This window comes from Giraffa tippelskirchi, chromosome 6, assembly GCF_054371585.1.
Source record: "Giraffa tippelskirchi isolate mGirTip1 chromosome 6, T2T-mGirTip1v1.2.pri, whole genome shotgun sequence".
Classification (NCBI taxonomy): Eukaryota; Metazoa; Chordata; class Mammalia; order Artiodactyla; family Giraffidae; genus Giraffa; species Giraffa tippelskirchi.
Window position 1 is genome coordinate 62,277,139 of NC_137280.1, and position 26,632 is coordinate 62,303,770.

At 38.3% G+C, this 26,632-nt stretch overlaps 1 protein-coding gene across 3 annotated transcripts in view; it reads left to right on the plus strand.

Moving 5' to 3' along the window:
- The window catches only part of NSMCE2 (NSE2 SUMO ligase component of SMC5/6 complex), a 236,563-nt gene that overhangs the window by 102,321 nt on the left and 107,610 nt on the right, over positions 1-26,632 (plus strand). The window contains exon 5 of one of the 3 annotated variants that reach the window (XM_081499002.1): positions 18,873-18,956. The exons of 1 other annotated variant lie outside the window; for it this stretch is intronic. In XM_081499002.1, the coding sequence (XP_081355128.1) occupies positions 18,873-18,956 (84 nt within the window). The remainder of the gene's footprint in view (positions 1-18,872; positions 18,957-26,632) is intronic. One more of the 3 variants, XM_081499003.1, reaches the window with a different exon arrangement.

A 26,632-nucleotide genomic window follows, 5' to 3' on the forward strand; every position in this document is an offset into this window, starting at 1 on the left:
GTTGTTCCCCAAGAACTGTGTTGCGAAAGATGTCTGTTATGTAACTACACTTGCATTAGGCTTTTTCGGTTCACTCGCAATAGCTTCTGAGCCCCCATTAAAATTTTCAGGGAGTCTGCGTGTTCTTGGCATTTTGAGAGGAGAACTAACTGGTCAGCTTTCTGACTCAGAGTGACCGTCCTTGTGCCCAGTGCTGTCATGACAGCTGTGCTGAGGTGCTCTGTGTGGCTGTTTTCCAGACTTGCCTTACTGGATTACCATTTCTCTGTCTTCTCCAGTTGCTTGCTGACCTATGCTTTTCCACTATACTTCCTTTGTGCTGGTGCCCCATTAAAATGTAGGCGGGGGGGTGGGGGGAGGAGAGCAAGCATTTACTGAGATACAGTGTGAAGAGAAGAGGGTTCCGTGCTTCAGGCGGCTGTGCTTGTGATAGCAGTGGTCTCCATGTTTTTGATTGTTCTCTCCTGTGGGGAGGAGGACACCCTTCTGATATTTTATTTATTCATTTTTATACATGGTCTGCATAATGTTGATATGTACATTACTAGTGAAACCTAGTCTTATTCCTCCTCATTGTTTAGACAAAAGTTCATTTTAAATAAAAACTCCAAGAGTTTGCATCCTGGAGCGCATGCTTCTTACTCTGAAAACCTGGATTGGGACAGCTAGCTGTAATATTTCTTTGCTGAGCATAACAGCTAACCACTATATACAACTGTAGCATTGATTCTGTAGATAAAGCTAAGGATTCTCAGTTAAGTTCAGTTGCTCAGTCGTGTCCAACTCTTTGCGACCCCATGAACCGCAGCACGCCAGGCCTCCCTGTCCATCACCAACTCCCGGAGCTTACCCAAACTCATGTCCATCGAGTCGGTGATGCCATCCAGCCATCTCATCCTCTGTTGTCCCCTTCTCTTCCTGCCCCCAATCCTTCCCAGCATCAGGGTCTTCTCCAATGAGTCAACTCCTGGCATGAGGTGGCCAAAGTATTGAAGTTTCAGCTTCAACATCAGTCCTTCCAATGAACACCCAGGACTGATCTCCTTTAGGATGGACTGGTTGGATCTCCTTGCAGTCCAAGGGACTCTCAAGAGTCTTCTCCAACACCACAGTTCAAAAGCATCAATTCTTCGGTGCTCAGCTTTCTTCACCATCCAACTCTCACATCCATACATGACTACTGGAAAAAAACAGCCTTGACTAGACGGACCTTTGTTGGCAAAGTGATGTCTCTGCTTTTTAATATGCTATCTAGGTTGGTCATAACTTGATTCTAACAGCTATAAATAGACGGGTAGCTTTAATTAGAGAAAAGTCCTATCTATTCCGTAGTCACTGTGCTACTCAAGTGAGTAGCTGTCGCACTTTTCCCTTGGCTAACCATATGTTTGTTTGCTGTATCTGTGAGTCTGTTTTGTAATGTCTCTGCTTTTTAATATGCTATCTAGGTTGGTCATAACTTGATTCTAACAGCTATAAATAGACGGGTAGCTTTAATTAGAGAAAAGTCCTATCTATTCCGTAGTCACTGTGCTACTCAAGTGAGTAGCTGTCGCACTTTTCCCTTGGCTAACCATATGTTTGTTTGCTGTATCTGTGAGTCTGTTTTGTAAATTAAGTTCATTTGTATCATTTTTTTAGATTCCACATATAAGTAATATATGATGTTTGTCTTTCTCTGACTTACTTTACTTAATATGATAATCTCCAGATCCATTCATGTTGCTTCAAATGACATTGTATCATTCTTTTTTATGGTTGAGTAATATTCCATTGTGTATATATACTGTATCTTCTTCATCCATTCATCTGTTGATGGACACTTAGGTTGCTTCCATATCTTGACTGTTGTTAATAGTGCTGCTATGAATATTGGCGTGTGTGTATCTTTTTGAATTAGAACAACTAATATTCTTTAGATACCCTGTGAGTACTTGTACTACCAGACTCTGACCATTCACTGTGTATGATACTGTGTAATGATTCATTTAGTATCTGTAGTCCACATTTCCTGCTGGTTTTGCTGGATACTTTTGAAGCACTTTAGTTCCCTATGGCTGTACCATCAGCAGGTTGTGACTCTTAATACAAAGCCAAATAAAATCCATGAACAACAATCCACTAAAGGTACTTTAATGGTACAAACTTTTATATGAATTATTAACAGGATCCTCTCTATGTAGTTACTATTTGGGGTCTGGAGGGGCTGACAGTCAGAAGGAGATGAAAGAATAAGTTGCATTTAGTGTTTCCAGTGTTCCAAAGCTTGGATATAAATGAAAGATGATCATTTCTATTTAATTTATCTGGCTAGATTCCTGTGCCTAATGGCTGCATATATACCATAAACATTCTGAAGAAGCAACCATGGAAACACTTGTTTTCTTGTTGGGCTAAATTTACTCTGGGTTGAATATTAACACAGTGCCTGGCAGTACTTTAAAAGCAAAAATAGCTTAAGCGTGACTCACTCTGAGTCATTTACTGCTAGTGTGGCTATACTGCCTAGAGCTTGACATTGAACGAGTTGGCAGCCTGTATTGCTACATTTTTTCTAGGAACTCTGAACACATTTCATTCTTGTGAATTCGCTTGTGCAAGATATTAAATAGAGTAATATGTTTATTTTGTTTCAAAGTCAAATGAATTTGAGAATGGTGAAACTAAAGTATTTTTCTTGGGCTTTCTGGAAAAGCCAGATTCTCAGAATTCTCCTGTGGTTAAGGACTTACTTTATTTTATAAAGAATTAATCAGATGTCATGGAGATTTTGTTTTAGATGCTTGGGCTTTTCTGATCAAAAACATCAGACTGCCACGAAACCCACTGCAAGAAACAAGCCTAAGCTTCACTACCAAGTCCGATTCATTAATTTTCCAACATCACCTGACAAGATGGATTGTGCCATTCTCAGAAAGCTTTTTCTTTTACTTTTTCTTGCCACTTCTTTAAAAAAAAAAAGTACAATGAGGCACGCAGCATAGCTTGCCTTGGGTTTAGTTGGGTGTATGACTGTAAACTTCTCTCTTATTATTAAAGGTTATATAATGGGACGTTCATTGGTTTTGAAAGGCAGACCAAACCCACCCACAGGATTTCTATTGGCCCTTTAAATGCATTGCGTGTCTTTCCCTGGGTAACCCCTGTGGTTGAGGAAAGAGTGAGTGGCTTGTTGGCTGACTGCAGGAAAGCCTCTGAAGGTTGCAGCTGATCTCATCTGGGCTGGGGTCAGAAACAGCTAGGAATCTAAAAGTACATATATGAGGATGGTTTTCCCTTGATGTTGCAATCTTTACTTTAACATGTTCTTGTGTTTAGTTTCTGGAGTTGCCTAACAATATAATTTCAGTTGAGGCTTAGTTTCAGCTCTTTTATTATAATATGAACTGTGGAGGAAGAGGATTTCTTTTTTTTTTTTTCTATTTAAGGGCACTGTCATTTTGCAGTAGAATTCAGTGATTTGTATAGAAAGATAGCCTAAAACCAAAATGAGCCTAAGCTAATGCTTGATATTATTTTGAAATTGTTTTACCATAAAATTCTTACATGAAGAGATGTAACTCTGGCAGAGAATTTCAACATAGTTGCATAAATGGTGTTTCATATTACAACTTGTTCTCTGCTTGACTTCATTGAAATTAATAAAAGGACTCTTTCAGAAGGATCTGGTGAGTTAGCATCATTATTTAAAAAAAAAAAAGGAAAGGACTTACTCATAATGTATCCTGTGTTGCTAAGTTTTCAAAGTTAGCTATCTCGACCACACCCAAAAAGCCTTTCATAAGACTGAAATCCACTTATTCATTTATGCTGGCTTAGAATTTTCTTCCCAGTACAATAAAAAGTAGAAGAGCTGAGATCGATGTGAAGTTTCCCTGAGATATAGGATGGTTTCATGAAGAGCTAACATTTGGAAATTGAGTTGCTGCCAAATCGTGAATGTAATATGTGGTTCCTTATTCTGTGGTTAAAGAGATCCTGTAAAGCTGGGCTTTCTGATTTGGGCCTGCTGAGTGCTAAAAATATCCCAAGGTGCTTTCTGTACCCCCAAAGGGGTACCATCACCCTGCTGTAGATCTAGAAGAGAGGATGCCAGTCCAGGTATAGCCTTTGCTTGTGTCTCAGTCATGTGGTCTCTCTGCTGCTACATTTTGGCAGCATATAAATGAGTTAGTAATTTGTATGGCTTGAAAATGAAAAAGTTTTAGTTAACCAGCCTTTTCTGGGTTGCAAACTGAGGGGGCCTATTCTAAATGGGTCTCAGCATAGCCCAGTAGCCACTCTGTTATGCAGTTACGTAGATGTGCTTTGTCCATAGAAATGTATTAATTAAAACAACATAAAGACTTCACACAGGGTCTAGCATAATAAAAACTCATTAAATCTGAATTTATTTATGCGGCAAATATTACAGCCTTATTTGATCCACAAAGCTTTGTTCTTTTCCTTTCATTCATTCCTATACTCAGACGTTTATGAACTCTTATTATATGCCAGAAACTATGAGATATTTGACACAAAAAATAAGTAAGCCTTCAACAAGTATATTCTTAACTTGGAAAGGCAAGTTATTAAATACATTAGTCATATGCTTGCTTGCTTTCTTTTTTTTTTAAGTTTGGTTACAAGGATGTTGTTATCTTGCAGTTAAAAAAAAACACAGTGACAGTCATTGCCCTTCTTTAAGCACTTCCTGTGTAGCCAGCTCTGTTCAAGGTGCTGTGAGCTGGGTAGTGGTATCATATCCATTTTACAGAAGGGGATATGGAGCCTCATAGAAGTTGAGCAACTCGCCCAACTTCATATTCATGATTCAAACCCAGGAAATCTGGCTGCAGAGTCCATGCCCTTAGCCATTACATAAACTGCCCCTTGGTGACTGCCTTTGTTGAGGAAAAAGAAAGAACTCTTTAAAAGTAGGAGGAAAAGGGGAAGTCAACACACCAGTGATAATACGATCTCTTTTGTGAGACATGAGTTTGTTTTTTTTTGTTTTTAATTAGTGATCATTTTGGAGTATGTTTGCTAAAATCTATTGCTGAAATGAAGTGACCTCTTAAGTGGGCTACATCTTTGAGAGAGACTGATCACATATCCAGCATATCTTAGGCCGTGTGTGCTGATCCCTAAAAGGAGCTGAGTCTGAAAACTTCCTATTCTTTTACATGACCTCAGAGACAAAAACCAGCTCTTAAACCAGTGCTGGGTTCTGCCATTCAGAGAGGCGCTTTGGGGCAGCGCCTGCAAACAACCTGGCTAACGGTGAAGCCGCTTCCTTCAACGGAAGGCAGTGCCATTTCTCATCTTTGTGGCTCTTTTAAGCTCTCTGACATCCTCTTTCCTGTCCTTTCAACTCCATCCATTTCAAACCCTCCGATTATTTTTTTTTTTATAGTCAACACTATTAAACAGTTATTCAGAGCCCCACAGCTCTTTCTTCCTTGGCTTTGTCCGAGTTCCTGAGAGCTTCAGAAGGGGAGGAAGAGTTCACCGTGTTCCCACATCCAGTCTTTCACCAACATCTCCCTGCGATGCAGGGTCTAAAGGTACAGTGAGTGAAAAAGCTTCTCCGGGGAGGTCCCTGATAGTTTATTTGTTTGTATTATGCATTTGGGTACATTTGTTTTTATTTAGTAAGATGCTCCCTTTTTTATTTCTTGGTTCATTTTTACAGGAAAGTGTTCTCTTAACATTGGGAGCAGATTACACTTATTTGCTGAACATAGTTGTTTGCACGGATGCTTGAGTTTTCACTTCAGGCAGCACTGCTTTTGGCAGTTGTAAACAAATTATCATTTTTTTTTGGTAAGGTATAAAATAACTCACTTTAACTTGAGGTTGAATGCATTTCCCAGTACAGTATTAGTGTTTTCTTATTCTTCAAGTGATGATTTCCAAAAGATGATTTTTTAATAGAGTTGCTAGTTTTTAATCCAAGTATATCCTTCTCTCCGAGTTGCCCCCACTCAGCACCCACCTATGTAGCACTTTATTGGCACTTTTGATTCAATGCAACCTTTATATTTATTTGTAAAAAAGAATACAGAAACTTTCTTCAAGACAACCAGAATCAAGCATTTCGTCCTGAGCTTTTCCTTGGCACATTAAACTGATATGTTGGGAGTCAAGATACTGTACTTGGGAAATAAAGGTACCCCAGGAAATAAAGTCCTACCCCAGGCGAATTATAATTTTTGACTAAATATCCTTGTGGCCCAGTCTCTGTGTGCTCTTTCTTTTAAACATGTCCAGTCCTGACGTTTTAAAATAACATTTTATAAATTTGCCAGGAAGGGAAGGTGACCATACCATTATCAGATGGTAAATTCTAATCATGGGACATTCACGTGGGTCTTTTGTAACTGAAGACAGTGCATCCTTTGTAATTGAAGATAGTGCAAATGAGGACATGGGGTGGCCGGGAACAGAGGATAGAGAGGTGAGCAGCTGCTCTGTGCTGTGTCCTCTCGACCCCGACCAATCCCTGCAGCTGAAATCAGTTCTAGATCTTAACCCTCGATGCTTGGGGGGCCTTGAGGGTTTGGGAAGCCAGTTTAGGCATTGCAGGCAACTCTCTGCTGCCGCTGCTGCTAAGTCGCTTCAGTCGTGTCCAACTCTGCGCGACCCCACGGCAGCCCACCGGGCTCCGTTGTCCCTGGGATTCTCCAGGCAAGAACACTGGAGTGGGTTGCCATTTCCTTCTCCAATGCCTGAAAGTGCAAAGTGAAAGTGAAGTCGCTCAGTCATGTCCAACTCTTCGCGACCCCATGGACTGCAGCCCACCAGGCTCCTCGGTCCATGGGATTTTCCAGGCAAGAGTACTGGAGTGGGGCGCAGTGCCTTCTCCGAAGCAACTCTCGATTAGTGTTTTTCTAGGTTTTCACTTAGTGTTTTTCTAGGTTTTCACTTTCTGACTTCTGGAGAAAGGAATGCCACTTGTCGGAGAGAGAGTAGAAATGAATCTTGAGAATAAGAGTATGGTTTTGGAAGTGGAGTTGGGGTGGGTACGTAGAAAAGAGGGAAAAGCAGAGGAATAGACACAAGTAGGGGAGAAACTTTGGGGAGGAAGACAGTGGAGAGGAAGAGACAACTTTCTCCCCACTTGCTCCTCCCTGTTCGACAATCTGGTTATTTCCGCTTTCTCCCTTAGCTTCCTCTTTTCCCTGCCCCTTCGATGGCAATGCCCTCCCCAAGACTTGTTCTCTCCTCCTTCTCCCTCATCTGTTTGTGTCCTCTCAATCCCCTGTCTCCAACCCACTCATCCACCTCCATCAGCTTCCTGTTAGCGGCCCTGCCCCACTTTGCAGAGGGGTCCACATGGGAGTGCCAGGGTCACAGCCAGGCTGATGCAGCTGGTATCACTTAGGATCTGTTTTCTTAGAATCAGCCTTGACCACCCAGCAAGCGTAACCAGCCTTTCAGGTTCCCTTCAAGCCAGAATGAAACCCTGTGTTCATCTTTGTCCATCTTCCAATAGGTTTGGACAGTCTCCAGATCTGAGACACAAGATAGGAAAGGACCTGCCATGTCCTAGACATTAGGGGGGGGTTCTTGCTAACGGCATCCTCATTGGTCCTGCGGAGAACAGTGAGGGAGCTTGGGGGTTTTCCCTCATCTGTGCTGCTCAGACAGGGCAAGTCACACAGCTGACTAGCAGCTGACCTGGATGCCAATTCAGTCTCTGCCCCTCCAGAGCTGGTGCTTTGCTGCCTGCTGAATAACTAGTCAAAGGTTTACTTACTCTGTTTAGAATTCAGAGGTGCTTTTATTAACATCTTCTTCTAAACTGCAGCATTAACTCTTGGTGTTGAATGATGTCTACAAAAATATATTGCAATTAATATTAAGAATCAGAAAGTCTTTTACTGGGCTCATAAAATTTCTTTAGTATTTGCAAATCAGGTTAAGCTTTAATTAGAATTTCTTCTTATTCAATCCTTTTTAAAATTACTTTTCTAACTATGCAAACGTTTATGTCACAGAAAATTCAAATAATACAAAAGACAAAAGATAAAAATCACCTCTAGTCCCACCACATAGTATTGGCTTCTGTATTTCTATAGTCTTTTTCTTATAAAACATATCCTTGCAAGATTGGGATCAGTTTTGTGTTCTGACTATTTCCCTTACTATAGAGGGAGTTCATAAAGTATCTGAAAATATGATTTTAAACTGATATCTAATATTCCACTTGCTGCTAAGTCGCTTCAGTCGTGTCCGACTCTGTGCAACCCCATAGACGGCAGCCCACCAGGCTCCACCGTCCCTGGGATTCTCCAGGCGAGAATACTGGAGTGGGTTGCCGTTTCCTTCTCCAGTGCATTAAAGGGAAAAGTGAAAGTGAAGTCGCTCAGTCGTCCGACTCTTAGCGACCCCATGGACTGTAGCCTACCAGGCTTCTCCATCCATGGGATTTTCCAGGCAAGAGTACTGGAGTGGGGTTCCTTTGCCTTCTCCGAATATTCCATTTATGTAGCATGATTTTCCTCTTTGAGTCATTACTCTCTATTAATATTCACTCACAAGTAGTCTGTCAGTGGATGATAATTGATATTATCAGTTTAACAGTTTAAAAATAATATTCTTTTCTTTGCACTGAGTCTGAAATATCAAAAATTTACCATTTTCAGGTCATTTCTTTGTTGTTTTTAATTTACATATTGGAAAGATTAGTAGTATATTTTTCAAGTAGAAGTTGTTTTCTGAAAATTGCTTCAGAAGTTGAAACAAGTGATTGGTGTTTTGTTCTGGTAAAAATTTACTCATTTTGAAAATGTTTTGATACATTTATTCAACCGGTAGACCTTTATTAAATCCCTCCCACTACAAGGTGCTAGTTGCTGAGAATTAAGAGAAGAAGCATGCTTTCTGCCTTCAAGAAGCTTGTAGTTCACACAGGTAACATATATAAGCATAATTTTATATTTAATATAAATATAATAGTAATATTATAACAGAAATAAATACAAAAATAAAGTTGTAAGCAGTGTGCATGGAGAACACGAAGGAAAAGTGGTTAGTTCTGGTTGGTAGACGACTTCCTGGAAGAGTTGACATTTGAACTGGGCCTTGAGGCATGGGTAGAATTTCACTTGAGATGGCAGTTGAAAGACATGTGAAGCAAGGGCATAAAACAAAAGAACCACAGAGGCCTGAGAGCACGTGTCACATTTGAGGAAGTCATGTCTCCCAGGTGGGCTGGTGTTTTATGTGCCAGGGTCATGGGGTCAGGTGTAATGGGAGTGAGACAGAGGGCAGTAGTAGCATCAAACCTAGAGCAAGAAGAGATCAAACAATTGATCCATTAGTGTGTGTCTGGTGGCTCAGATGGTAAAGCATCTGCCTCTAATGCGGGAGACCTGGGTTCGATCCCTGAGTCAGGAAGATCCCCTGGAGAAGGAAATGGCAACCCACTCTAGTACTCTTGCCTGGAAAATTCTGTGGATGGAGGAGCCCGGTAGTCTACAGTCCATGGGATCACAAAGAGTCGGACATGACTGAGCAACTTCACTGGTAGTGTGTGTCTGACTCTGTGCTACGTTCCTTCTCATTCATAGATTTCATTTGATTTCATTTCATAGATCTCATTTGATTTATGTAACCCATTTTGTGAACTATTAATATCACCACTTTGGAAGATGGAAATAAAAAGCTCAAGAAGCCTAAGTGATTTCCCCCAAAATCACAAAGCTTTATCAGAGGCAGGACCAAAACTCAAACCTAGGCCTGAAGGTCATGCTTTTTTCCCCACTACAAGTGTAGAGAGTCATAAAAACCACATTCCAGTGTTTGGATTATGGTATAGGTAGTGCCTTTGGTTTTTTTTTAAATGGAGTATAGTTGCTTTACAATGTTGTGTTAGTTTCTGCTGTACAGCAAAGTGACTCAGCCATACATATACATGTATCCCATCATTTTTGGATTTCCTTCCCACTCAAGTCACCATAGAGCACCAAGTAGAGTTCCTTGCGCTATGCAGTTGGTTCTCGTTAGTTTTATACATAGTATCAATAGTGTGTATGTGTCAATCCCAATCTTCCAATTCATCCCACCACCACCCCCCTTGCCCCTTTGATATCCTTTTTTTTTTGGATGAGGGATATTATCTGACTAATGAAGGTACTTCTAGTGGCAGAGCAAAGAAGAATTGAAAAAGGATATTGCAAGAAATGAGACAAGATAGAAGACTCCTGCAGAAATCCAAGCAGGACATGGAGAAACTGAGCTACTGCAGAAGTGGTAGGAATGGAAGAAAAAGAGGTGGAAGAGGTGTATAATGGAAGCCCTTAGTAGACTGACGATCTGAAGGCAGTTAGGAGGTCTAGATTAGTTGTCTCAACTTTTTAAAAATCACATCCTTTGTTTTTTTTCTTTTACTTGAAACAAAATCTCATGTATTTGGAAATTAAATGTCTACTTTTAAATGATGGTTATATGGTTGTGTGTAAGAAGCCATAACAAGGAAAATTAGAAAGTATTTGTAATAGAATAAAAATGAAAAGAGAATGTACCAGAATTTGTTGCATACACCTGAAGCTGCTTAATGCAATTAAATACAATGTGGAGTCTTGAATATAGTATGAAAACTAATAATAGATACTAGCATAAAATTTTGTGACATTTGAGCAAAATCTGTACTTTAGTTAATGATACTATATCACTTGTTAATTTCCTGTTTTTTTTTTTACAACATAGTATTTCTTTATATTCTCAGAATTGAATTAGAAGTTTCACTCCTCATTCAGAAAGAACTTTTTTAATCACTAAGATTATAAATTTTCTAGACATTTAGCAGTAATACTAGATGCCAAAATACATGAAGCTATATAAAAGTTTTGCTGCTGCTGCTGCTAAGTCGCTTCAGTCGTGTCCGACTCTGTGCGACCCCATAGACGGCAGCCCATCAGGCTCCTCCGTCCATGGGATTCTCCAGGCAAGAGTACTGGAGTGGGGTGCCATTGCCTTCTCCATAAAAGTTTTGAGTGAATATAAATTAGAAAGAAGTCTAGCATTCTATTCATGATAAGTCAAACAAGTGGAATCAAAATGTCATAATTTTTTTAGCTAGGCAAAAATTCATACATTTTCTAAAATATGCATATTATACATACTATATACATATATGTCTACAAAAGCTTTTTAACTTGGCTTGGTAAAGGCTTGAGAAAGAACAACAACAACAAAAAGAGATGGAAAAATTGGAAAACATAAACTAAATGAAATGGAAGCACTGAATATGAAATAGAAAAAGTAAAAATCACATACCCTTAATAAATACTTTTGAGCATGAATCCAATATGAAAGTTTTCATATTTAACCCCTTCTCCTGTGGATTTTTCTTGTGAATACTCATTTTAGGGGTTACTGGAATTAATGAAGAAGAATGGGGGTTCTGGGAGGTTGGCAGGAAGAAAGAGTAGAATTGAATTAGAGTTGGTTTTGAACATGATGGGTCCAAGATACCTGAAGCAGTGCAGTCATTTGAAGATGCTTCATACAAAGTTGGAAGTGAGTCCTAAAGATTGTAGAAGGAAAACAATACCAAGCTTATGTTGGTGGTTGATTGTTTTAATGTTTTATCATTTGATTCTCAACTAAATATTTACAGCATTTTGAAAATGTTATACTTGGCTGTCTAAATTAAAGAGTGAGTATTCTTAAAATAAATCTTTTGTATAGCCTAAAACATGAAGGTTTTTTAGATTGTAGTTCATTCACCTGTTTAGTCTTAGAATATTCAGAGGTATCGGCCCTAAACAGGTCTTCTAAAGCAAGAGATTCTCCAAAGCTCAGAGCATCTTACAAATGGCTTATTTTTCAGTGACTTTCTCAAAACTATAATTTTCATTTCCTTCTGGCCAACCCTCCGTTACTGAGTTAATACCTATAAAGCCTAACCCAGAATACTTTCAATTTACTAAGACCCTACAATTATATGATTAAAGGCACAAACGCGGGTTGATGTTTTTGGTTTGGTTCAGTTCGGTTTGATTTTATTTTATTTTAATTAAGGGTACTTCAGCCCACAAAATCTTTTATCTTGATATTCAAGCCATGTTTCCCTTTGGGGAAGCAGGGATGAGAAGCAGCTGTAGTTCCTCTATATTTCAAGAAGTCCAATTAACTTTCTTCCTTTTGTCTATTTTCTGTTCAGTGTCAGTATCCGTGTCCTTGATGAATATTTATTGAATGCCTAAAGAATAGTAGCACTATTGTAAGCTGTACACATGCTGATGTGGAAAAGCACCTTTTCTGTTTTATTGCTTAGTGGATAAAAGGCTCAAAGAACTATGTCAGGTTCACAAAATGAGTCTGTGGTGCACTTGGGCAAAATAGATTCTCAGAACAAGTACCTGAAAATGGAAACCTTCCTATTGGACAAAATGACAAAGCAAAATCAAATCCACAAAAGGGGGCAAGAGGAGTAATCTTGCCCCTCTTTCTCTTCGACAGCGGGGGGCAGCGGCATAAGATAGGAGTGCTTGCTACCCCTTCTGTTCCCCCCACCGCACCCTGGACACAGCAGCCACAGCTGCTTGCATGGACAGCAAGCTTTTGAGACTGAAATAGAAGATTAAGGCCTTGAACAAAATCACAGATTAGATCAGTGGTTGATAAAAATTACAGTATCTGATTTTACATCTAACACTTATTAGCCTGGTCTTTTGTTTTTAGGTCTTCCAGAGAAAGTTTGAGAAAACAAATATTTGAGACTGTTAGTCATAGAGTAAACCTTATAGTCTCAGGATGTTTATAGTTGTATTACAGGTAGTAGCAGGATGAGCCAGTAGACAGGAAGTGCTGTGCCACATAGTGAAGAGTTAGTAAGTATGAACGAATGATTGCTGACATCCCTTCAGCAAAACAACTTGTTTCGGTAGCTTTTCAGTGAGTTCACAGTCTGTCGCTGCTGTGTCTTTGGCCAGCATGCAACAGTACAGTAATTCCAAGAGCAAAAATTCTCTTAAGACCTTTGTTCTGGTTCTGCCATTTTAGTATTGTAAGTACTCAGAGACTGACTTCTTTCAGACCTTCTCATTCCCTGGAACGGTCTGTATTTCTTTTTGTGTTGCCACAGAACTCCGATCATACTCATCCTGACACTTTTGCACACTGTAGGTCACACCCACTAGTGAATAATGAGATGTTATAAGCAGCAACACAATTGTAAAACGTTGTGACCAGCATTTTATTAAAAAAAGAAAAGATACAGATTAGGGTAGGTTAGAAAATACCACAGTGAATTGTGTATAGGAAGAGTCGTGTTTCATAAAACTTCTGTTTCACTTAAACTTGTTTGTTTATCCTGGGTTGCAGTATAAAATGTATTTCTTACTGTAGTTCATAGTTAAAAAAATTTTTTTTGAAAAACACTTTGTTGTAGTATAAATCATATCATCATGTAATTGTTTTATAAATCCGTCCCCTCTGCTAGACTATGTCCCTCTTGAAAAAAGAAATCACATTTTCTTTGTCTCTTAATTCCTAATAGCTAGACTAGATCTGCCTAACACAGGTGTTTAGTAAGTGTTTGTGGAATGAATGAAAGAAGTGAAATCTACTTAACTTGTCTGAACCTCATATTTTTCCTAAATTAGAATGTCACCCACCAGATCTCACAGTGTTCATGTGTAGAGTGGTTGAGATATGGATGTGAAAGTGCTTTATTGTAAGGATGATGAGCAGAATAAGGATTATCATCCAGCATAAATTTTGTTATTGTTGCTGGGCAGATAAGCTTCAGAAACTCTTAAACTCTAAAATCAGTGTTCTAAAGATGACATTTATTTCAGTACTATTAATAGTACTGTATTATCCCTTTTTTAGGTTACAAGGTAGGAGACAGTCTTGAAAAATTAAGTATGTGCTTTTTCTTTTTTACTTTTTAAATTATGGAACAATTAATTATAGAACATACAAAGTAGACAGTATAAGATGGACTGCCGTGTACTCCGCTCCACCTTCTACCAACAGGTAGCAACTCAGCCAATTTTGTTTCATCTGCGTCCTCTCCTATCTCCTGCTTCCCGAGTTACTGTGAAGCATTTCTTTTCTTCTCTCCCACTTCTCTCTCTCCCCCGACCCTCTTCCCTCTTTTGCTTACCTTTTCAAGTATGTAGAAATATTCTTAACATTCTTTTAAGATAGAATCACTAGTGCCAAGCAATGTAGGTTGGGAATTTAGACTAAAGTAGTGCAGTACTGTGTGTGAATGAGCTATTCTATGACAGGAACTAGCAGGTAAACAAGATATTTTATTTCCCAAGATTTTCATATGATGGTGACCAACTCCATTGCAAAACAATGATCACATTCCAGAGTTGTAAGTAGCTCTGGAGGCTTAGTTACACAATCACCAACTCTGTCATCTTCCTCAGAAATGTGACCTTACAGAAAAGTAAAGAGTCTGAAGCATGACAGGTCACTTTTTAAGCTTTTTGAAGTTTGTTTTCTATCATGTAAGAATCCTCAAGCTTTTGACCTCTAGCTAGGCAAGAAAAAGTATCTGACTGAAGCTTTTGAAATACTGTAAAACTATAATAAACTCCACTTTAATACTATAGCCCCGGGCTGTAATATGTCACTCAGAAGTTAAAATCTTCTTGGAAGAAAAAATTTTTAAGCATCACTTGTATTATTAATTTATAGTAATCTTTTTTTGGTTTTCATAGTTTCGTGATTTGGGCCTTAATGTGATAAATATATAGATCCAAATAATTTGAAACCCTAAAGATACTTAATTCTGTCAAATTTTACTTTTTTAGAATTTTTCTTCCTTAAAGTCAACTGTGGAGACTTTTTTGATTTTGAACAAGGTATTGCTAAGTTTTACCCGCTGCAACAATTGAATAGTCCAAAACTGTGCATTTCTCAACTTAGTAAAAACCAATTGTTATTAATCTAACACTGCAAACTACCAGGAGTTTTTCTCATTTGATCTCATTCTGCACAAACTACTCCATTTGATGAGTATTGTCTCATATTGACTTCTATTTTTCATCAACCCAATTATAAACTCAATATTGATGACATTTCACCATTTTAGACTCTGACTCTATGTTTAATCCTGCCTCTCAGTGTAAACTGGAGTTAATTTTAGCCAGTGAATGCGCTTCCTCATGGCCTCTCTGGGTACCAGTCTAACTCTTTCCCTACTGTCTGATCACGACACAACTCTCGTTCATCAAGGCCACTTCTCCCCATTCCCCTTCTCTAACTTAAGCTCTGCGAATCCTGCAGGACTCATTTCAAGTCCTACCTTTTCAAATAAGCCTTCCCCAGTAATATCTGTCTTCCTGGCTATTTTTATTTTTTGAGGGAAGAAGTATGACTTTATTTGGAAAGCTGGCAGACTGAGAAGATGGCAGACTAATGTCTCAAAGTAACCATCTTATTGGGGTCTGGTTTCTGGCTGTTTTTAGTTCTTGATTTCCTGTGTCAGGTATGTTTGCCCTTGAATATAATTTGAAAATTTCCCCCTAACTATAAAAGTAATATATGCTTCATATAAAATTATTACATAGGATATTTGAAAGTGAAAAGATTGCTCCTGGCTTCCCAATTCCAATCTGCAGAGATAACCACTGTAATGTGTCTTTACTGTCATATTTCTGCATATAAGCAAGAATATACATGGCACATATTACCCACATACATGTTTATACACATGGAGATAGCTATAGATTTAGATATATTTTACATACATACACCATCTTACAACTTTCTTTTTCAATTTGTTGATGTATCTTGGAAATCTGTCCATGTCAGTGAATATAAGTGATTTCATTTAAACATGTCTCTTTATTGTGTCAAATTGCTTTATACATATATATCTCATCTTCCTTCGCAGAAGGAAAATGGAAACTCCTCAAGGGCAGGATAATTACATATTCCTTCTCTTTTCCATTCGCTTATGCTTTAGTCTTTGTGCATTTATTGCGTGTTTCACTATTCATGCTGTGAGAAGTCAAAGATGTTTACTTCTCATAATCCCTAAGGGGTCAGGATCTAGTATATAAGAATCTACATTTATTCTTAGAACTGTAACACAGGAAGAAATTGAGAAGTGTCACCAATTTTTGTTACTGGAAATATGGCTGTTGAAGTTATTTGAACAATTTTCTTGCCGAAAATTATTGAAGTTGTTGAATATGTACAAGAAAACATCCTCAGAGGAGCAAAGTCTTGAAACTCTAAGGAACTGTAAGGAAAAGCAAGAGTTCAAAGAAGCTTAGACAGATAAAACTTTTGACAGAATTCAGCACCCATTTATGATAAAAACCCTCCAGAAAGTGGGCATAGAGGTACATACTTCCAAGATAATAAAGACCATATAAGACAAACCTACAGCTAGCATCATACTACATGGTGAAAAGCTGAAAGCATTCCCTCTAAGATCAGGAACAAGACAAGGATGTCCACTCTCACCGCTTTTGTTCAACATGGTTGTGGAAGTCCTAGCTACAGCAGTCAGAGAAGAAAAAGAAGTAAAGGGAATCCAAATTGGAAAAGAAGAAGTTAAGCTGTCACTGTTTACAGATGACATGACTATACATAGAAGATCCTAAAGCTGCTACCAGGAAACTGCTAGTACTCATCAGTGAACTTGGTAAAGTCGCAGGTTCCAAAATTAATACACAGAAATCTGTTGCATTTCTGTACATTAACAAAAGATCAGAAAGAGAAATTCAAGAAGCAATTCCATTTATCATTGCATCAAAAAGAATGAAATACCAGAACTTAACACTGCTTTTTCCTTGAGGGCATTTGCTAATGCAGGCAAATTTGGACTTTGCCTGCATTGTGGGTAGTAACACTACAAAGAAAGCTAGTAAATGATTAATATTAAGATTAGCATAATAATTTGGGGGTGGTGCAGAGTTTCTGGGGTACTCAGAATTCTCTGTTTATGGACCTGGTGGGAGCTCAATAGGGTAATTTATTTTCTAAACTAGGCATTTTTGTTTTTTTGTACTTTTCTGTATATGCGTTATAATTTAAAACAAAAAAAGTAGATGTGAGAGAACAAGTTGCAAAACAATAATATGATCTCACACATGTGTACATTATATAAATGTATATGTGCATGTGTGTCTATGTTCTATGAATAGAATGTGTAATATATAAATTCCACACGTTGATAAAATACAGAAATTTTAAAATATATGTTTTGGGGAATGTAAAAGTTTATGTGTGTGTTTCATATACACAAAAAAGATGTGAAAGAATATTCTCCAACTACTGAGGACAACTTTGAGAGATAGAATAGGGGTGGGGAAGAAGCGAGAAAGAAATTTATTATACTTTGTGCTTCAAACCACTGTTAAATTTTTAAAATACTCATTATTATTTAGTATTTTAAAAAACAGATTAAAAAGGATGGCTTCTGTTTCTGCCCTTAGATTAAAAAAAAAGTGTTCCTTCCACCAGGCTCCATACCGTTTGGCACAGTACCTTTTTTTTTTTTTTTAAATGTCTTGTTCCTTTGCTAGACTGTAAGCTCCTAAAGGGAACAAGACAATTTTTATCTTTATATTTCTTGTATCTAATTAATCCTCATATAGAGGAGAGGATCTATAAATGCTAGTAAAAAATGAATGAATAAATGTACCTTAAAAAGAATTTAGGACTGTAGATATCCAGTAGATACAGTGTTTCCTTAGAATCTCTCATTATGCTTTTGAATATTATTTTGTATCTGGCACAGCAGTGGGTGTAAAGTTGGCACAGTGAATACAGGTTGATTTGAATTTAACGGACACTTTGTGGAACCTGTAGGCAAATGTGGAGTCCGCCATGTGGTGCCCTTCTTGATCCCAGAAAGCAGAAAAATGCAAATACTCTCTGAAAATTAAACTAAGAAATGAATGTCTAACTGATTAAAGTCAAGAAAGGCAACGTGATCTTACAAGACATAAGGACTCTCTGGGCACAGAGATTTGACTAACTAATTGATGGTACTGACATCTTTAAATCACACAAACATAGAAAAATGCTCAGGAGAGCATTTTCTCTCTCCAAAACAGAAGAAAAGAAAAACTCTTAATGAAATTATCATGATACCTAAGAAAGCACTGTCTGACCAATAGCATCTGCCAGGTGGAGGCAAGCATCCAACCTGTCTGGCAGGTGGATAGCCCTGTGGTACAGAGCTGCAGAGCCTCATGCCATTTTGCACTGGAATCCTGCGTAATTAACTCCACTTGCTCTGCTTCCGTGTGCACCATGCTTCCCTCTGGTGATTTGCCTTCCCAAGAAGATAATGCATTATCAGGCTGATGCAGAGTCAGTGTGCCTGATTCTTCTGTTGTTCACTGTAAATAATAAAGTCGCCTTCTTTTTTTTATATATACATCAGTGTCTTGTGAGTTTTGTTAGCATGAGTCTGCATTCCTGGGTCCAGTCAGTGAGATCGGGTATCAGAGTCTGCAAGGCTCATCAAGGTAAATACTACCTTGTGGGCATCTGTTGGAGTGGACTGCTGGATTTCCCAGGTGATGCCCATCCGTGTCATCTTGCTCCATGTTCCCTTTCCATTCCACACTTCACCAGAAAAAGTCTTCCCAGAAGTAGTATGTTAGAACATCTTAATAATGTGTGCATTTCAGCTGAAGAGTACCAAATAATACTATGTCAATGATAGTAGACCCTTATCCTCTGGGTGAGTATTATTGGTTTGGTAAATTTCACACCCATTTGGGTAAATGGAATGTATGATGTATGTAGATGCCACATGCTGAGGACCCCCAGCAACTCATTTCCAGTTCTGGCTTCACAGCCCCTTGCGGCTTCACTTCTGACTCTCATCTCATTGTCAGCATCTATCCTGGCATCATACTCAAGTCACTTCCTAACCTGGGTCTCTCTTGCAGCAGTGAAACCCAAAGAAGATGGAGGACACAATGAGTTCGACAAGATTAAGGATAAGGATGCAAGTAGAGCAGGCAATGAACGAGGTTATAGAATTTTTTTTTCTTCCATTCTCATCTTTCTCTCTTTCCTCCAAACAGTCCCAGTAGCATTTGAAAGGGTTTCAAAATTCCACACACTGCTATGGAAAAAATAAAGCACAAGTTCTCAACGCCATGTTCTGCTTACCTATAACGGAACGTAAACCAGATTTCAATAAATCATTAAAAGCAATACGTTGTCAAAAAGGATATCAGTGTAGACAACAGGGCAAGACTCACTACAACTCTCAAGTGAATCCTGGAATTTTTTAAAAATTGATTCTTGCATTACATAAGTACACTATCAGGTGGGACTTTGGTAAATGGAAAATTTTCCTCTTTCTCTCCTATTCCTCCCCTGTCATCCCAACTTCCAGCCAGAATAATTGATCACTACATCTCAGTATAAATTTAGCAAGAAGGTACCTAGAGCAATCCTCAGCTATCAATTTGATTTAAAATAATCTATATTTTATTGGTAGATTAAGACATAAAGATCTCAAATAGGACAGAAAAATACAGAATCGTTAAGACTTACTTGGTTCTTTAAAACTATTGTTTTGACAATCACAGTTTTGTCTATTTTATACAATGGAGTTCTGCTGCAAAATAAGGCACGTGTAAAATTCATGAGACTGCTGTCTCTGTATATCAGAGTTATTCTTGTAGACTGATGTTAAATGAATACTAAGGGGATGAATTGCTTTATAGGTTTGTGGACCATTCCTGATTATTTAGATGCTGTTTAACCAGTCAGTAAATTTTTCAGGCTTTTTGACCAGATTTATCATCCTCTGGCTTTTATTTCCTTTGGATGAAAGATGATGATAATGAGGAAAGGGTCCATTTTTCATGCCCATGTGAACAAGATGTGTTTCACAGCCAGAGACAGCCTGAATGTAAGTAAGATCAGTAGCTATACTGAGGATCCGACAGGGGTTCCATGGTGAAGTTAGCCTGGGTAACATCAAAACACTCAAAACCAAGCCTATCACCACCTCTGAAGTACTTGTGCTACTTGAGTGAATCAGTAACAGAATCTTATGATACAAAAGTTAGCATCTTCTAAAGAAAAACCAGGCTGTATAGTATGTTACATGCTATATGGAAATAACCTCCCCTCTGCCAAAAAAGAAAGAAAAATCGTATTTCCTAGTTTCATTAAATGTTTAATTAGTGAGTAGAGGCTAACCATGGTCAACATTTATTTAAAACAACAACAACAACAAAAAAACCACAACTCTCAAAACTGCCTGTTTTTTCAGAACTTAAGTATATTTCCTTACTTTACTGTAGTACGTGATATCTTGTCAAGATTTCTTGCAAATAAGGACGTACATAAAGTTTACCCTAAGTAAAGACAAAGGAATAGAGTGAGCCAGAGAAAGATAGTTACCTGAAAAGTAATGAGCATTTGACTTACTCTTTCTGTGTCTCTTTTCTCATAAGCCCAGGCCACTGCCTGCCTTTTTTCTTTCTTTCCTTCTGTCAAAGGTTAGTGTCGAGACAGAGATTCACTGGACAGAACTGAAAAGACAGCTGGACTGGTGAGACAGAATTATGCTGAAGTTGGGCAGCATTATGGCAAGCTGAAGATGCAGTTTTCAAAACTATACAGATGTCTTCAGACTTGGACATCCTTTGTAGTGAAGCCCTAACCTTTCATAGGTTGGCCACATAAGGAGCATATATAAAATGACAGAGTAGACTGAATTTCCTTTTCATTCTCTGTGCTATCTTTCTAAATTCTTTTTCTGGCATCGTCTAGTTTTCTTCAGTCCTGCTACAGCCCTCTTAACTTTCTGATTCTTGTCCCTTTCCAATAAAAGATTTACCGTAAGGCTTGATATAATTAAGTCAGTCTCTGTGTATGTGTATTATTGTGTCTGTGTGTTGTGTTTATGTATCTACGTTTTGTTTTTGTTCATTTGTAATAACTTTAGCAAGTTTCTTTCTAACCAAATAAACTCCAATGGGGATATTTTTTAAGTTTTTAGGATTATTAACTCTTCACACAGTCTGGAAACTACCCTCAAAAAATGTTGGGTACAATTTCATGGTGTTTATGGCCTCTTAGTATTTATTTATGGATCCCACTGAGTTCAGAGTCCCTGTGATGAAATTCCAGAGTTACCTACTTCCATGGTCATTGGTGATATTCATTCACCAGGCACTCATCAAATGCCTTCTCTGTGCCAGGCACTGTGCAGGGCATTGAGATACAGTGAAAAGGACATTGGCCCACCTATCAGAATGTATAGTGTAGTTGAGGAGACAGACAAATAAACACACAGTTGTAATACAGTATATGTATGGTAGTAGGAAAAGTACAGGGTACTTCAGAGAGCACATAAGGTGAGTGTTTAATTCAGCTTTGGGGCATCAGGAAATTCTCTTTACGTTGATACCTGAGTTGTTCTAAGTAGAAGGAATGCTATGTATAAAGTCAAGAGAATTAGAGACTTATATATCTGTTGAGAAATTTGGGTTTGATTTTAAAGGACCTTAAGTTGAGGGATGGTAGGAACTGATCTATAACTGAAAAAGACAACTGACTGTAGCGTGAAGAATGGGTTGGGAGAAGCAGGACTCGAGGCTGGGAGACTTCATTAGTAGCCAATAGACAATAATAGTGACATTAACTAAAATTCCTGACAGTGTGAATGAAAAGAAGAGGATGAGTCAAAAGGCTATGAATGGGAAACCACAGTATTTAGTGATTGAATTCATTCCTTCAGCAGATACTCATTGTACTGCTTTGAGTTAGACACTCTGAGATATGGAGGTGAACTGTAGAGGCACCATCTGCATCTTCAGGTGTAGTGGTCACAAATCCCAGGCCCCTGGAGTGGACAGCTCCGTGGATGGGGGTGCTGTCCTCCACAGATGGAGCAAACAGGTGTCTCCAACTAAAATTCCAAGACAAGTGTTTCTTGAGATTTCAGAATGTCCCTGCAGTTGTGAATTGCTGTGTCTGTTGAGAGATGCTGCTGATGGAAGAATGCTTCCGCAGAAACAGTATTCAGGGAGGGGCTTGAGAACCACTGATAGAGATGACAGGTCCCCACAGTGGATGAGATTACCCAGGAAGAGTGTATAGAATGAGAGGAGAGGAAGGGTGAGGATTGGACCTGGCAAAACAATGCAGAAAGAAGAGGAACCTGGTGAGAAAGCCAGGAGTATGTGAAGAATGTAAAGTGTGTTCCAAGATGGAGCCGGTGGAACAGAAGGGAGGAGGTGCAGTGTGGCAGCGACAGTCAGCTTCAGGGCCTATCAGATAGGCTTCTGATAACCTGAGCTTACATATTAAATGTCACAGGTTCACCATCACTTTAGCTGAAGGGAATCGTGAATCTTGACATCAAAGGTGGCCAGCAATAAATAATGAGGACATTCTATGCCATGTGAATTATATCTCAAGAAAGCTGTTACTAAGAGAATAATAAGGATGAAAGAATTCACTCTTTAAATGTATTCTAACAAAATTGTTGTATTTTAAAAAATGAATAAACTCTAAACATCATGTGTGAGGGTAGCATAGAGTGGAGTGAGGGAGAAGTTGTTATTCATATGAAAGAAGGAGAGTAAATTTGTATCCAGTTAAGTGGTAGCACTATATGCTAAAAGCAACAGAGCATCACTTTAGATATCAACAGGAAAAGGTTGTTACTCAAATTTTACAGGCAGCTGAGGCATCTTGAAAGGGCAGCACAGAGATCATCATTGACAGTGAATGACTTGCAAAACATCCCAGTCATGTGCTTGCCCTGGGGGCGGGGGGAGATTATGCGAAGACTTGCAACAGCCAAATAAGTAGTAAGAATAAAGAACCTGATAAGGGGAAGAAATGATAGTAGGGTTTTTTTTTTTTTAATGGTAAGCAATTAATTGTGAATAAGAGTTGTTAATATAGTATTAAGTCATAAGTCATAGGACTTCCCTGGTGGCTCAGACAATAAGGAGTCTGCCCTCAATGCGGGAGACCGGGGTTCAATCCCTGGGTCGGGAAGATCCCCTAGAGAAGGAAATGGCAACCCACTCCAGTATTCTAGCCTGGAAAATTCCATGGACGGAAGAGCCTGTCAGGCTACAGTCCACGGGGTCGCGAAGAGTTGGACACGACTGAGCAACTTCACTCACTCACTCATAAGACTAATGATAAATGAGTCCTCAAAAAAGAATACTGACACAGACTTACAGTAATGGGGATCTGCGATTACAAAATGTTTCAGTAGTTTGGCAGGCAGAGGGAAGATGGAAGAGTGCAAGGAAATTAAAAAAAAAAAAGTTATTTTCTTATTGACATTAATTAAGAAATAACAGGATCAAGAAAGTAAAGTCAAGCAGTTGCTGCTGCTGCTAAGTCGCTTCAGTCGTGTCCGACTCTGTGCGACCCTATAGACGGCAGCCCACCAGGCTCCGCTGTCCCTAGGATTCTCTGGGCAAGAATACTGGAGTGGGTTGCCATTTCCTTCTCCAGTGCATGAAAGTGAAAAGTGAAAGTGAAGTCGCTCACAGTGCTTGAGTATAAATAGGATGAATAACTTCCTAATCAGTTGGCTAAGAATGAGGGGGAAAGTAGAAGTTTTGGAAGCATAAAAAACAGAATACAGTTTAAAATTAAACCTGAACTTTCCACAGAGTGACTACACTGTTCTGTTAAAAGACAAAGATTTGATTTTTTTTAATCTAACCATTATAGCATCCTGAGACATACTTTTAAAAGAAAAAAAGAGAGGTTTGTAACCATAGATGCAAAAGGAATTTTTTTTTAATGGATTTGAAAAGAATAATATGTTTAACATTACAACAATGAATTAAATCTGCAAAATGAATGGCCAAAAATAGATTTAAAGCAAAAATAACCAAAATGGACTCAGAATGGTCAAAACTGTGAATAACATTTACAAAAATAAGATTAAAAGAAAGGTCCTTTCCTCCCCAAACATAAAAATCCTAGACATATTAATTGTTAAATTTTGTCAGATCTTAAAGGAATGGACATTTTCTGTGTTAGCTAATCTGTTTTACACCTTGGGAAAATAGGGACCATTTCCTAGTTAATTTTAGGAAACTTGGATGACTTATGATCAAATTCTAGGTTTTGTCTTTTTCTTAAAAGTTAAGAACACTTTCACATAAACCTACACTTATGAAATCTTAAGTCAAATATTAGCAAATAAAATCTGCCAGCATATTGAAAGAACTATACGTATGATAAATTTGGGTTTCAATAATGTACCATTTATCATTAGAAAATCCATTAAACGTGTTGAAGTCGGGAGAGGAAACCTCTTCCAGCCATTTATTTCTATCAGCAAGGCATTACTATGGTGATTCAGTGACTAACCAATGTAATCAAGCCCCTTTTTCCACTGAGAGAACAATAAGAAATAAACAGACAAATACTGTAATAAGCACATGTGAAATTTTGGTGTGTGATAGATTTTCAGATCATGGGGGGAAGTTGGTTTATTCAAGAAAAAAATATTTGGAACCGTTGGCTAATGTTTTAATGACACTACTTAAATCCAAAGTTTCTCCAGGGGATCTTCCCAACCCAGGGATCAAACACAGGTCTCCCACGTTGCAGGCTGATTCTTTATCTTCTGAGCCACCAGGAAAGCCCTTATATTCCACATTAAAATACATTCCAAATGAACTGAAGGCTTTAATGTTAAAAATTGAAGCCAAACTACGAGAAGAAATAATCAATGAATATTTATATTGCCTCATATTCTGTTTCTCTGGTGGCTGAATGGTAAAGAATCCACCTGCCAATGCAGGAGATGCAGGTTTGATCCCTGGGTTGGGAAGATCCCTTGGAGAAGGAGATGGCAACCCAGTCCAGTATTCTTGCCTGGGAAATCCCATAGACAGAGGACCCTGGCAGGCTACAGTCCATGGACTCAAAAAAGAGTTGGACGTGACTTAGCGACTAAACAACAACAGCATATTCTGTTTGACCTTTTCAGTCGTGTCAAAAGGAAAAGTGCTTGGAAAGATTTCTGAACTGAAGGATAATGTCACTCTGTTTCTGAGACAATAAAGACAAAAGCAACTGCTTCAAACTTGCAAGCATTCAGCAAAGCATAACATTTGGAAGATGTTTTTGAAAGTTTTATATACAAAGAACTGAAACTTCAAGGGGTGAAACCCAACTTCATTACAGTACTTAATACATTAAGTGTTTGCAGCCAAAGTTCAGCTGTACTAGTAAGGCTCATGAACATTTTTCAAGTGCTTCTTGCAAGCTAGATGTTTTTCTGATGCCTTACGTGTACTATCTCCTATACTGCTCAAAACAGTCATCTGAAATAGGTACAGATAGTATTTTACATATTTTACAGATATGGCTACCAAGGTACAGGAAGTCTTAGTAGCTTGCCCCAGGGCGCCCAGCTAATAATTGGCAGAACCAGCTTTGCAACTCAGTCTAGTGCCAGAGTCCACTTTGCTAAGCATTATGTTGTACCAAGCCTCTTAATTTTCTGACTTCCTGAATTTCTCAAAAAAAAAAAAGAAAAAAGGCTCAGGGAGGGAATAAATTTAACTTAATCTGTGTGAAGAATGAATTTAGATGATAGCTTTTCAACTCACAGCTGAAAATCCATTGAGAGTTTGTGAAAAATACTTTTCTCACCTGCATTCAGTCTTTGCTGGAAAGTCCTTGTGGCAAGTGTTCAGAGCTGAAGTTTTATTCTGTTGCCAAAATAACTTCTAGAAAAATCACTTTGAAGAATTTTTAAGTAAAGTATTTCCCTGTTTACTCCAAAACAAATTAGTGGACTTTGAATGTCCCTCATTTCATCCACAAGGCTGGTTTTTCTCCATCTGTGACTAAAAAAGCAAAGCAGTTTGATCAGCGTGGCCCACGTTGAATTCTTGTTTCATGCACCACTTAGGCTGGAAGGCAAACATTTTCATCAAGCAAGAATACTCAGTGCTCATGTTGATCAAAGCTTTTAAGCAAAAAAAATTGTTTCCCTCAACATCAAAAACACCCAAGCCAATTATAAAATGGGCAGAGACTGAGGATACATTTTCCCAGAGACATACAGATGGCCAAGAGGCACATGAAAAGATGATAATCGGTAATCAGAGAAATGCAAATCAAAACCACAGCAAGACAACACCTCACACCTGCCAGAATGGCTGATATCAAAAAGACAACAAATAATAAGTGTTGGCGAGGATGTGGAGAAAAGGGAAGCCTGTGCACTGTTGATGGGAAGGCAAATTGGTGCAACTATTATGGAAAACAGTATGGAGGTTTTTAATAAAGTTGAAAATAAAACTACCATACAATCCAGCAATTCCACTTCAGGGTATTTTTCTGAAGAAAACAAAAACACTAGTTCAAAAAGATACATAAACCCCTATGTTTATTGCAGCATTTTTTACAATAGCCAAGATACGGAAGCAAACTAAGTGTCCATTGGTAGATGAATGAATAATAAAGAAATTATATATATATATATACATATATATAAACACATGTATAATGGACTCTTAGCCATAAAAAGAATGAAATCTTGCCATTTGCAACAACATAGATGAACCAAGTGAAATAAGTCAGACTGAAAAAGATAAATACCATGTGATTTCACTTATATGTAGAATCTAAAAAAGAAAACAAATGAACAAACATAACTAAACAGAAACAGACTCATAGATACAGA